This window comes from Sprattus sprattus, assembly GCF_963457725.1.
Source record: "Sprattus sprattus genome assembly, chromosome: 2".
Lineage (NCBI taxonomy): Eukaryota > Metazoa > Chordata > Actinopteri > Clupeiformes > Clupeidae > Sprattus > Sprattus sprattus.
In genome coordinates, this window is record NC_137921.1 from 18,454,160 (window position 1) to 18,468,392 (window position 14,233).

The window sequence follows — 14,233 nt, forward strand, 5'->3', positions numbered from 1 at the left end:
TATTTGCATTGGGTATATTAGAAAAGGGTTATAGTTATTAGTACATTCAGCTATCAGGAAATAGAGGAAAATATTTTGTTGCATATGTATTTTTAGGCGCACCACCGGGGTCTGGCAGGGCGACCTCCATGCCAGGTTTGGCATTGTCTCTCTCACCCGCTCAGCCCACAGGCCCACCCAAGTAGGACAGGGGCAGAGTGGGTGTGTACGTGCTACGTATTTGTTTTCAGTTAAGGTTAGGCAAAGTAATTAAGCTTTAGGTTAACAGCGGTTTGTTACAAACACTTGTAAAGAGACACATATAAGTAAACAGATAAATGTTACAGTGGGTGATAAGCAAGATCAAAGAGGTACAGTATGTCTTAAGTGCATGTTTAATATGTGTAAGCACAGTGAGAGCCACTGCACCAAGACAAATTCCTTGTTTGTGCAAACTAACTTTGCCAATAAAAGCTGTTTCTGATTCTGAATGGTAGTATGGGGGCAAAGAAACTAAAAGCTGCTTTCCCATGTCTCTTTGTCCTGGCTCTTGGAACTGTTAGGAGTTCAGTGCCAGAGGACCTCAGGGATCTACTGGGTGTGTACCTTGAGAGCATGTCTGTTATATATTCAGGTCCATGACTATGGAGTGATTTATAGACTAGTAAAATAATCTAGAAATCATTTCTGAAACTAATAGGTAACCAGTGCAGTGATTTAAATACTGGTTGTAGTTGTTTGTAGTTAACTAATGGCTTTTTTTTGGGAGACCAGGAAAAAAAGCAAGTTTCAGTAGTCCAGCCTGCTCATGATAAACACGTGCATCAGTCTTTCAGAGTCAGCCTGAGAGAGAAACAACGTGATACAAAGATGTTTAATTATATTTTTGATTTTTCAAAATTGAGATCTGAGTCAAATATGACACCTAGGTTTCGGGCTTGGTGCTTGGTGTTAAGTGCTAGTGTTTTTAAATATGCAGATAGTTTCTCTCTACCTCTGTTTTATCTTGGTTGAGCTGGATACAGTTTTGTGACATCCATACATTTATATCAGAAATGCAATTTACCAAACAATCAATAGAGCTGTAGTTGTTGGGTGTTACAAAAATAGAGAGCTGGGTGTCATCTGCATAGCTATGATAGTTCATTTTGTGCCTTCTAATGACACTACCAAGGGGTAACATATATAGACTGAAAAGTAAGGGCCCTAAAATTGATCCTTGAGGGACCCCTCAGGTCATACAAATGAGAGCTGTGGTCTCCGAGGGCGACAAAGTATTGCCGGACAGTTAGATAGGTGGACCAGCGAGGCCAACACAATTTTCAAGTCTATCCTTAAGAATATCATGATCGACAGTATCAAAGGCTGCGTTCAGATCCAGAAGGGCCAAGACAGATTGTTTTTTGGGAGTCAGCATTAATCATGAGGTAATTTACAACCTTGACTAATGCCGTTTCTGTGCTATGATTGGAACAGAAACTAGATTGGAAAGTGTCAAAGGCACAGTTAGCATCTAGCTAATTATTTAACAGTTTAAAAACGATTTTTTTTCAGGATTTTGCTTAGAAAGGGAAGGTTGGAGATGGGTCTTAAATTGTTTAGAACTGAAGAGTCTAAATTGCTTTTCTCCAGGAGGGGTCTCACCAGGGCAGTTTTAAGTTCTGATGGGAAAATACCTGTAAGCAGGGAACAGTTTACAATGGCTAGCATGTCCTTAGGCACAGATTTGAAGATGGTCTTAAAAAATGTGGTGGGAATGGGGTCAAGAGGGCATGTAGACGGCTTCAGTTGTGAGACTACTTTGCTTAGCATTTCTATAACAGCCAGTGCAAAAAAGCTCATACTGTTACAGCATGGTGGAAGGGGATCAGAAAACAAGACAATTGGAATTTCCTGAGCAATATTCATCCTAATGTTCGTTATCTTATCCCTGAATCTTCACATTTGGAGGTGGAAAGAGACTATCACCTACTTTGGGTGCAGGATTTAGTACAACATAGTAATGCACCCACACACACACATACACAGACATGAAGTCAATGGCCTTTCACTCTCGGTGTGTAGAGTAGGATATAGCGTAGCATAGTGAATGCGTAAATGTGACAACAGAACATAGTATACACACACACACATATACACAAACACACACACGCTGTATGCAGTCAATGGCCTTTTCCTCTGCGTGAGTAGAGTAGAGTAGTGTAGCGTATTGAATGAGTAAGTGTGACAAATACCCAACTGCCAATACAGGCCCGCCACTACAGGCTTGCCCGTCTGGCGTGCCAAGGTGGCACAGCCTAACCTCGCAGCTGGCACACACAGACATGCCCAGTCACGTCACCTCATCTCCCTCCCTGAGTGCCCGTTCCCTCGCGGTGCCACCTTAACCCGATCAGGCAATTGCATAACGCCTGCAGGAGTCACATGACTAGGGTGGCCATCAGTCAACAAAGGTGGCGTGGGAGAGGTGAACTCATGTCTGGGACGATACTGAACACAGGATGACATCGAGCATGAAATTAGTGTCTGCTCCTGAAGCCACGCTATGGAAAAACACAGACACCTGTGTGTGTGGGTGGGTGTGTGTGTGTGTGTATGTGTGCGTGTGTGTCTGTGTATGTGTGTGTGTGTGTGTACGTGTGACTATGAGTGTCTTTGTGTCTGTGTGTGTAAATGTGTGTGTGTGTGTGTGTGTTTATGTGTTTGTGTCTGGCCATAAGTGTCTTTGTGTCTGTGTGTGCAAGAGTGTGTGTATGTGTATGTGCGTGTGCGTGTGTGTGTGTGTGTGTGTGTGTGTGTGTGTGTGTGTGTGTGTGTGTGTGTGTTTGTGTACATGTGACTATGAGTGTCTTTGTGCCTGTGTGTGTAAATGTGTGTGTGTGTTTGTGTGTGTGTATGTGTGCATGCATGGTCATTAAAACTGAGGAGCATTGCCTGTCAACGATTCAGTGTTGAGCTTAATGGAATATAATACACACACACTGTGCTTGTGGTATCGTATGACAGACATGATAGATATCTTGATCTTATGTCATGATCAGTCTTCCCATGACCATCTAGCAACGCTTGCCTGTCATGTCTTAATTTCACTACATCTCCAACAGTACAATTTAATTGTCATGTAAATACATATTTTCTTCTAATTTATATAGCATCAATGACAGTTTAAATAGTTTCTTGGCACTTTACAGGGCCCAAAGCCTGAACCACCCCAGACAAAGTCGACTGGGGCAAGAACCTTGACTAATCTCTTTTGTATTTCCTGATGTCTTGCTGTGTGTTGTTTACCTAGTCGTGTCTTATCTCTCATCTCCTCCTTCTCCGGCACGGATTCTGTTTGTCGTGACTCTACTGGTTCTGTTCTTCGGTCTACTGATCTCTGACAATCTTTACTTTCCTCTCACTCCGGCTCTCTCTAGTGATTCTCTCTCTACATCTCTATATCTGTCAAAATGTGTCCATGTCTCTTCATGTCTTGCTTGTGTTACTGACCTCTCCCTGTCCATCTAAATTCTCTCTCTCTATCTCCCTCTCTCTAGCTGCAGTGCAGTTTGTGCTGTGCTTGCTGGAGCCGGACCCTGATAAGAGGCCAAGCATAGAAACAGCCATGGAGGAGAAGTGGCTGAATGAAGGCTATGCCAAGAGACCCCTCCACACCATCACCTATAAGAACAGGTAACACACCTGCCATCACTCCACACCATCACCTATAAGAACAGGTTACACACATGAGATCACGCCACACCATCACCTATAAGAACAGGTAACACACATGAGATCACTCCACACCATCACCTATAAGAACAGGTAACACACCCACCATTAAGCAGGATAACACAAAAACTTTCCATAGAACTGAGAGGAAAAGTGTAGAATGGGCCAAGGAAAACCCCATTCAATTTTGGAGCAAATCCAAATCACAGGGCGTATCTACAAATGTCGTTTCACTTTCCCTTACATTTACAAGAAATGGCATTTGGCCTTGGTAGAGGTCTGGGCCTCGTTTCCCGAACGCGCACTTAGCCTAAAAAGCACTTGAAATCACTCGTAAGAGGATTCCTACGTTGCAGACGGGTTTCCCAACGCCACACTTAGCTTAAGTGTATCTTTCGTTGAGAAGAATTCTACGTGTGGTCAGGACCAGTAGTAACTTCACACTTAGCGATTTAATCCACCAGGGGCGTCGTTCGACCGTCGTTCGGAAGAAAGGGGAATTTAAAAAAAAAAACATGGCTACTTGAAGCGAGGAATATTTTACATTAATAAAGCTATCTACACAACTTTTTATATGTTTATAATGACTCGGTTTGATCTGAAATGTGCTACGCGACCAATGCAGAGTATGTCGGTCTTAACTGAAGCTTTCAAACAGTAGTTTTATGGCACAATTAGCGCTTATGCCACCACTCCATTGGCTTATATGGTAGCTTTATAGCTAAATGGTTGTATACATATATATTTGCAACTATGTTCTTCATTGAAACTTTTTTTAAATCGCTAGTTTCATAGCTCATACAGTCACGCATGACGTACGCTTCAACCCCCTCGACACCTTATCCAGGGGTGTCGTTCGGCCTATTGTAGAAGAAATCCAAACGATGTTTCTGTGTATAGCACATCATGAGAATGTCATTGTTTCACCTGCCTATTCCCATCAAAATAGAAATAAAGAATATTGAGTATTTGAAGATAAAGATTAGGCTATACAAAACTAGTGCAGTGCCCGTAGGAATTATGCATTCTGTAGTGTTAGCAGACGTAGGGCTGTTGGGTAGTGTAATGGCAAGACATATTTGCACTCCACATAGGTACAGGTTACACTGAAGTATTATTGTGATGCATGTTTCCTTTTCATTAAGAAATGTGTTAATGGTAGCCTTTTTGGAGAGTTACCAACAAATAAAGTTTGAGATTATGTAGTGGATGCAGTTGAATATACTGTAGATGTCAATGTTGCTGTCTAAACTATAAACTAAATGTCATAAAGAAAGACATTATTTAAAATGAAGTTATGGTTGAAATAGGATCACTTCTTTATTGTAAGGGTAAGTGTAGGGTAAGAATGGTCATGCAGTTGGACTCAAATGTAGGTTAATTTTATTGAATGTATGTAGCCTACTGTACTGTATGACTTCGATGATGCTAGCTTTGACAGCCCACTCTCAGACAGATCGTAATAAATGTCCTTACAATGGGAACACAGTTTAAATAGGCTACTCTGCTGGAGATGGCGTTACTATCCCCGCCCCGAATTCAGTGCACATTGCACGTTCGATGCACGCATAGGCTAGCTAATTTCACAGCAATTAACGTAAACAGGTTAACCTGACGTAAACAGCTCCTAAGAGCTACTTAAGAACTCGTGCACGTTGCGCTCGTGCACCTGACTTTAAGTTGATGGTTGGGAAACGCACGTTAATAGAAAGTGTTACTTAGTGTACGATGTCGCGAAAATCCACGTAAGCCGTTAAGATACGTCGTTATCGGGAAACGAGGCCCAGAGCAACATCAACAGACATGCCATGCAGAAATAGTCTTTTAATTATGTGTATTTTTAACTCCTTAAACTCTTTCAGCTCAACAATGCCAACATATTAAGGGACAAGTAACGTGAAATGAATAATAAACAGAGAGCACAGGGCCTCGTTTCCCGATAACGACGTATCTTAACGGCCTACGTGGATTTTCGCGACATCGTACACTAAGTAACACTTTCTATTTAAGTGCGTTTCCCAACCATCAACTTAAAGTCAGGTGCACGAGCGCAACGTGCACGAGTTCTTAAGTAGCTCTTAGGAGCTGTTTACGTCAGGTTAACCTGTTTACGTTAATTGCTGTGAAATTAGCTAGCCTATGCGTGCATCGAACGTGCAATGTGCACTGAATTCGGGGCGGGGATAGTAACGCCATCTCCAGCAGAGTAGCCTATTTAAACTGTGTTCCCATTGTAAGGACATTTATTACGATCTGTCTGAGAGTGGGCTGTCAAAGCTAGCATCATCGAAGTCATACAGTACAGTAGGCTACATACATTCAATAAAATTAACCTACATTTGAGTCCAACTGCATGACCATTCTTACCCTACACTTGCCCTTACAATAAAGAAGTGATCCTATTTCAACCATAACTTCATTTTAAATAATGTCTTTCTTTATGACATTTAGTTTATAGTTTAGACAGCAACGTTGACATCTACAGTATATTCAACTGCATCCACTACATAATCTCAAACTTTATTTGTTGGTAACTCTCCAAAAAGGCTACCATTAACACATTTCTTAATGAAAAGGAAACATGCATCACAATAATACTTCAGTGTAACCTGTAGGCCTACCTATGTGGAGTGCAAATATGTCTTGCCATTACACTACCCAACAGCCCTACGTCTGCTAACACTACAGAATGCATAATTCCTACGGGCACTGCACTAGTTTTGTATAGCCTAATCTTTATCTTCAAATACTCAATATTCTTTATTTCTATTTTGATGGGAATAGGCAGGTGAAACAATGACATTCTCATGATGTGCTATACACAGAAACATCGTTTGGATTTCTTCTACAATATATACAACCATCTAGCTAGAAAGCTACCATATAAGCCAATGGAGTGGTGGCATAAGCGCTAATTGTGCCATAAAACTACTGTTTGAAAGCTTCAGTTAAGACCTACATACTCTGCATTGGTCGCGTAGCACATTTCAGATCAAACCGAGTCATTATAAACAGATAAAAAGTTGTGTAGATAGCTTTATTAATGTAAAATATTCCTCGCTTCAAGTAGCCATGTTTTTTTTTTTAAATTCCCCTTTCTTCCGAACGACGCCCCTGGTGGATTAAATCGCTAAGTGTGAAGTTACTACTGGTCCTGACCACACGTAGAATTCTTCTCAACGAAAGATACACTTAAGCTAAGTGTGGCGTTGGGAAACCCATCTGCAACGTAGGAATCCTCTTACGAGCGATTTCAAGTGCTTTTTAGGCTAAGTGCGCGTTCGGGAAACGAGGCCCTAGTGTATAGTCAGGAGGATTGGTTGCAATCATAAAATAAATGGGCACTTACAGTTGTATGTCATATTCACAATTTATTTTAATGCAGTATTTACATATTTAATTTGTGTTTTCCAAGGTTACAGTGACGTGATGTGCATGCTAAATATTAACAGCATGCTCAGTGCAGGGGTGTGGGAGTTTTAGAATTGTTTTATCATTGTTGTGTTGAGAGAGTAAAAAACACTGTGCTGTTGACGTCATTCTTTTCAAAATACAGATGCTTGTAGACAATTCCACAGACCAAGCCACAAGCTACATGAGGAAGGCAGATAAGGGGGTACAAATCTGTCACAATGGTAATGGCGGTGATGGGGTCAACACAGCAATACACATCTTTGTACGGTGGTATGAAGGTGATGTGTTTATTGTTGCAGCCCTACCCACCACCACTAAACACCATCAACTAAAAGAACAGGTATCATACCTGAGATCACAGCACACCAGCACCTATAAGAATAGGTAACATGAACCATCTAAAGCCACACACACAATTAGGTTATGTGAGAACAGAAGAGTTGAAACGGTCAACCGGGAATCCATATTGTCCTCCACATTTTGTTCTGTGTTTTGTTCTATGTAAAAACACATTCTGTTCTATGCATGATCAATATAATATAGGTTTGTATCCTTACTGGGAACTCCTTCAAGAAGAAAGTTGTACCAACAGTCCCTTTGTCATTTGTTAGATGCTATTTCTATGTGTGACACAATGGAAAAGAAAGGTTCATGGGAGTATTTTTTTAAAGCCTCAGGGGAGTTGTATTCTTTTCAAAGGTTACGACCTGAAGAGCTGAACACCTCCATTTTAAACTACATGACTGAGTCGCTTGGGTATGGCCTCTCCGATGTCATCCACACTGTCATCAACAACAGACCCTCAGCCATCATGTCATCATATCACCTACTGCTGAAGAAACTCCTACGAGAACAGAGAGGGGCTAAGACCACGAAGGTACACACACACACACACACACACACACACACACACACACACACACACACACACACACACACACACACACACACACACGTGTATACAAAGACGTGTGCACAGACTCAAACACAAACCTACGTCTTGAATCCTCAAAAAGGGGGGCCAGCTGTGAAGCCAGTAAAATCTGTTCGAACCAGAATCTGGATATAATGGGATAACAACCACCCAGTCACACTGCGGTCACCAAACACCTAAATACAGACTTGTGGACACACAAACACACACCAGGCTAAGGGCAGTTGTCTTCACTTCCTTCTGTAGAGAGTGGAGAACAGTGAGTGGGGTTTACCCAGCAGGACCCTGTGGAGAGAGAAGACCAACACCACACCAAAGAACCATCAGCAGGTGCCCATACCAGACAGCAGATTACAGATTTAAACGACTACTAACACTACTGCTGCTACTACTACTACTGATATAACTACTGTGACTACGACTACTACTAATACTAATATATAAATACTATTACTACTACTACTACTACCACTACTACTACAACTACTACAGCTTTGAAGTGATTAAGGGGATTGCTGACAATATTAATTAATTTCATTCATACACGATGAAACAATTCCTAAAAATTTAGGAGCGTAATGGGACACACATCAATCTGGACCCACCCCAGACTGACACAGCCAATGTGAGGAGTGCCCGGCAGTCCAGCAAGGTTCAGAGGAGCCAATCACAGGAGAGGGATTCACTGAGTGGCAGAAAGAGAGGTGAGGAGGTGGCCAGGGAAAAGCAGCCGAGCACAGAGCAGAGAGCGGCTTCACCATCCCTGCCGTCGGTGGAAGGGATTGTGGATGAGGATATCGCCATCACCCTGGAGACCAGAGACCTGCTGTTTCCTGAAGGTAGGCAGACAGAAAGGCAAAGCCATCCAAGTCAGTTAAATTCAATTTGCTTTATTGCCATGACCATTGAAAGGAAAATAGTGTTGCCAAGGCACATAGAACATAGACAAATATTGAAACAAAGAAAATCAAACTCATAGAAAATATGAAACATGTACTGTACATGTGCAGTTAACACATCCACAACCACCAACCCGACTCCCCTCCACACACACACACTCACACACACAATCCATACAAGTAACACTGTGCGTGTGTGTGTGTGTGTGTTTGTGTGTGTGAGTGTGTTTGTGTTTGTGTGTGTGTGTGTGTGTGTGTGTGTGTTTGTGTGTTTGTGTGTGTGTGTCAAAGTCTCTCCACCAAAGTGCTCGTGCAGGGAGGGCTCTGGTTCCAACGTCTGTGACTCCTCCCCCTGTGACATGCCCATAGCAACCGATGCCACGAAGGAGCCCTCTCCGCTGTCAACCAAGCAGTCACGCCCCAACGTTCTCCTTCCTTCCCATTCGGACAACTACCCGGGGGAGGAGCCTCTGCCCAATCAGCGCTATGGCGACGAGAAGCTGGAGAAGCTCCAAACCTTTTACTCCGAAAAGGCCTACATGATATCTCCCAGGATGCACTTGGAGAGCAGGGCTGGGCAGCGTTTCAAAGACCTCCTATTGGCCATTGAGGAGAAGACCACGCCCCCTGCCCGTCTCTTCAGCACCATGGAAACCACCAACGGCGCTGCCTCGCAAGCCTCACCCCTCCCACGCTTGCGTCACACTGGACCGTTAAAGGACGCCGTCCCGCGGAAGGTGACCTGGGTGGGGCTTGCACGAGGAGGGGGCGTCGCTCCGGGGCCTGGCTCCTCCCCATTCCTGGTGAATGGTTCCAAGACGCCGGCCTTCGCCAGCCAACGGCAGCAAGCCCTGGTGATCAAGAGCCTCCGCCACGCCAAGGAGAAGAGGGGCAGCGGAGTGGGTGACGGGCGAGGAGGAGGAGGAGGGGGAGGGGGGGGGAGGAGGAGGGGGCAGAATGGTAACCACTGGCGATGGGACAAAGAGGAACTCAGTGCAGCTGAGGGGGACCATCCAGAGGCGGGTGGGGGAGCTGAACCTGCCCATGCTGCCTGCAGCCTTCCATAGCAAAGCCAACAAGAAGAGTGAACTACTGCGCATGGACTTCAGCTGAGAGAGGGAGGGAGGGAGAAAGAAAGAGAGAGAGAGAGAGAGACAGAGAGAGGGGGAGGGAAGGAGACAGAGGGAGAGGGAGACAATCATCCCATTTCAAACAGCCATTAGAAGTTCCATGAAAAGAATAATCCTTTGGCATCCATTCTCTTTTCCTCCCTGTTTTGCTACCAGTTTCCCTCTTTCCTTCCCTCCTTCATGTCCCTCTCACCATCTCTCTCTTCCTCTCTCTCTTCCTTTACCCTCTTTCTCTTCCTTTCGTTCTAACTTCTCTGTCTCTCTTTCCTTCTCTCTTCCCCACCCTCTCTCTCTTTCTCTCTCTCTTCTCTCTCTCTCCCCTGCTTCCCATCTCTCTCAGGTCAGTCCTTCTGCACTTGTTCAGGTGGGTCTGTGAAGTGCTGTGAAGTCTCATTCATCCAGTCCTTGAATGGTTGTCATGGCGATGCATCGCCTCACACATTTACCCTTTTCGTGCCAAGGAATGGGGTTTCTGCCTCTACCACTCATACAGAATTTCACAAACACACACACACACACACACACACACACACTCACAGACACCACACACCCACACAAAAACAAGCATGCACGCCTTGCACACACACACACACACACACACACACACACACAGACGAACACCACAAACTCACACACACACGTATGCATGCACACCCTGCACACAAACATACAAACATCCCCCAGCACACACACACACTCACACAAACACACACACACACACATATTCAAAATCACACAGACACACTCAAAACACATACACACACACAATCAACATATACAGTATTCTCTACACAGCACAGTCATCGTGGAAATATTCTCTGGGGAATCAAGGGCTTGTACCACCCTAGTGGAGGCCAAGACCATGATAGGACTGGTCACTGGTGCTAGGAGTATGTGCATGGGCACTCTTATACCACTCACATGTTTGAGTCTTTTGTACTATTTTAAGATTTAAAACATTTCTATTTTTTATTGTTTATTACTGCAATAAAAAGTACCACATTGATGCTTTGGTATATCGTCCACTGTCTACAGGACTTCAGAGAACACATCAGTATGAATGCCACATGTGGTGCACACAAAATGAACAGGAAAAGTTTACTTGGTGTACTCCACTACAGCTGTTAACCTTCCACAATTTCTATTTCACTACAGACAAGGGAAGATGGATATTTTAGCCAAAGAGCTCAAGTCCTCCTTTGAGCCCCGCATTCAGGAAGCGCCCGGGTTGGCTTGGATATGTCAAACACCTTTAGTGTTAACTGTTTATTCTCAAAGAGGATGTGTAGTTCATTGCTTATCATGTTTGTCTCCAGATATATATATATTTTTTTTATATACATATACATATATACGCATATAGATAGATAGATAGATAGATAAATAGATAGATATAGTAGATAGATAGATAGATAGATAGATAGATAGATAGATACAGTATATAGATTATTAAATGTATGTCTATCTACTCAACACTAGATCTAGGGTCCATTTGGGTAAGGCCTTAAAGTTGCAGTCAGCACTTCCCATGCAATACAAAAAAATGTGGTGAAATTTGCCCCATACAATACTCTAGCTCTCTGTTTAGTATTTACCCACTCAAAAACACTACACAGTTTCTGGCTCTGTAAATGGGAACATAGTGGCTTGGACTTGGCCACAAACAATTTCAGCCAATCAACACGCTGCTTCACGAGTACAGAAGGGAAAGGTGCAACTTGATTGGCTGTTGAACTCAAATATCAATATCCTTTCGTCAAGATTTTTTTAAATTTTAAGCAGTAACTCAACCAGGCACTTAAATCAGTGTACTGGGGGGTCAAGGGCAACAGTCCTGAGTATGACGCTACTTCAGTCTCAAGAGTGACAACCTTTAATCATAGGTCTGTCTGTGACGCGGGCCCATTGTTATGAATGGGGATCAGTGTTAAGAGATGGTTACTGCTGTAATATATCTGCCCATAATCCTCATCTCCTCTTTGTGTGCTGAATTATGCACAGGGAAAGGAATCTTTTCTGCGGCGGCGTCTCTGAGGTGATGCTCAATTATTCAGTAACTGTGTACCACCCGTGTGTGTGTGTGTGTGTGTGTGTGTGTGTGTTTGAGAGTGTTTTTGTCTGTGTGTGTGTGTGTGTGTGTGTGTGTGTGTGAGAGAGAGAGAGAGAGAGAGAGAGAGAGAGTGTGTGTGTTTGTGTCTGTCTCTGTGTGGGTATGTGTGTGGTGAGAGATTGGAGTTGAATGAGGTACAGCAGACTCATCACATATCTCTGCAGGAACTCCTGCAGATACTGGTTCAAGGTCACCTTTTAGCAAGCCAATCACATTTTGGCCGCTAGAGCTTGCCTTGTCTTAGCTTCATCGGACTGACTTTAAGTGTTATGTTCAATATCCAGCTGGCATTCTGCACCCTGTTAAATAACCCAAGGCACAGAGCGCATGCGTTTGGAAGGTGTGTGTGTCTCTAATTTACACAGAACAAATTGATGCACAGAATTCTCCATACCCACCTCACAAAGAGCCCGTAATAGAACTGAGCATGTGGAATAGATTGACATTTCAACACTCCTTTGTTACAAACGTGTTATTAACCACGACGCACCCTGTTATTAACCACAACACGCCCTGTTATTAACCCTGAGATAAAGTAAAAACATTGGGAAGGACGCTTAGCCCCGCATTAAGATGTTGACCTGTTGTGCCTTCTTTCATCTGGAGTCTCTGTCCTGAAAGGAGATGATCCAGACCGCAATGAATGGGGAATATTTAGGCACATATTTCCCCACAGTGTTGCAGGCTGCAGGACCACTGGTTTTAAGGTCCTGAATCAGCACAACAGAATCACAGCCAAAGGCTTCTCAAAACATGACTGCAACTTCACAGTGTTTTCATTAGGCCTCAGCAGATTTCTTGCAACACTGTGATGAGATTTTTTCCTCCTAAAGCAGTGTTTCCCAAACATTTTACAGTCCCGTCAATGGAGGACTCAAGCACCACCAACAACCCCATCCACCTCCACCACCCCCTTCACACACACACACACACACACACACAGCAATCACCCTGTAGTTCACACCATGATTGTGATATGTGTATCACTTAGAGCTCTATGATGAGTGTGTAACAATGTGTGTGTTTAAACGGAGGGACTGTACTAGAGCAGGATGTCTTTGATTCCAAGAATCAATCCAATCCAAGAGACTCCCCTGAGCATAAACATTCCAAATCTACAAGTAAGGGGTTGATGAGAAGGAGAAGAAAAAGAAGAGGACAAAGGTGTCAAGTGGGTGAACTCTAAATTTTTGTTCAGTGCCCTGATTGCAGTGAAAATTACAGTAATATAGGCAAGCCTGCACGATCATTTTTGGTGACTCTCTGGACCACAAACAACCCACTAGTCCATAGAATATTAAACAGAGAGCTTTACTTGTAATGAGAAGAAGACTACTTAAATGCTATGGTGGTGATCTGTAAATTTGGACTTTAACAGTGACAATTCATTTTAGTCTGAAGTCTTGAGAGGGCAGCCCTGTCTATCCTTCATCCCATGCTTGAACTTTCCTTTCTATTAGCATGCGTCTCTCCTCACACGAGTCTCCGCACAGCTAACCTATCATTACCGGTATTATTTTTTATTATGCGTGTTATTTTTACTCGTGGGCCAAAGCGGAAAGCCGCACGCTTCATTTTTTTTTCTCTTTTTGCCTTTTTTTCCGAGAGCATTTCATTTTCTTCTCGGTTAATAAATGGACAGTTTGGTCGACGTCCAAATCCCAGGAAAACCAGAGAACTGAGAGACACAGTCCTTTTGAAAAAGCCCTCCATACAACCTGATCTCCATAATTTGACAGCTGGCTGTAGGGTCCTGGGTGAGAAAATGCTTATGGCCAGTCATTTTCATCATTGGGTAACGTCAGATCACTCTTCACTTTAACCCGGGTCGTTATGACTTTTTAGAGGCCCTTGTCCTATCCACTAATATGATGCTTTGCATTGTCTCATTTCATCTCCTGGTTTCACAGAACAAGCCACTGACGTGAGGCGCACGTTGTGTTTAGACCAGTAGTTTTTGAACGAATCCTTGGGTTTGTAAATAAATGATTGATCAATGAACCAACACTACAATACCCTCCGCCTCCTCCACGCGTCATGTGGATGCAATTGC

The 14,233-nt window shown here is 43.4% G+C and overlaps 1 protein-coding gene across 1 annotated transcript in view; it reads left to right on the plus strand.

The window, feature by feature from the left end:
* Positions 1–10,053, plus strand: part of LOC308381305 (uncharacterized protein) — a gene marked incomplete at both ends in the record, with an annotated part of 18,376 nt that extends 8,323 nt beyond the window's left edge. The window contains 5 exon segments of the mRNA XM_080858855.1: positions 3,519–3,654; positions 7,807–7,984; positions 8,613–8,880; positions 9,310–9,857; positions 9,859–10,053. Of these exon segments, the coding sequence (XP_080714981.1) occupies positions 3,519–3,654; positions 7,807–7,984; positions 8,613–8,880; positions 9,310–9,857; positions 9,859–10,053 (1,325 nt within the window).
* Between the last annotated feature and the right edge of the window lie 4,180 nt (positions 10,054–14,233).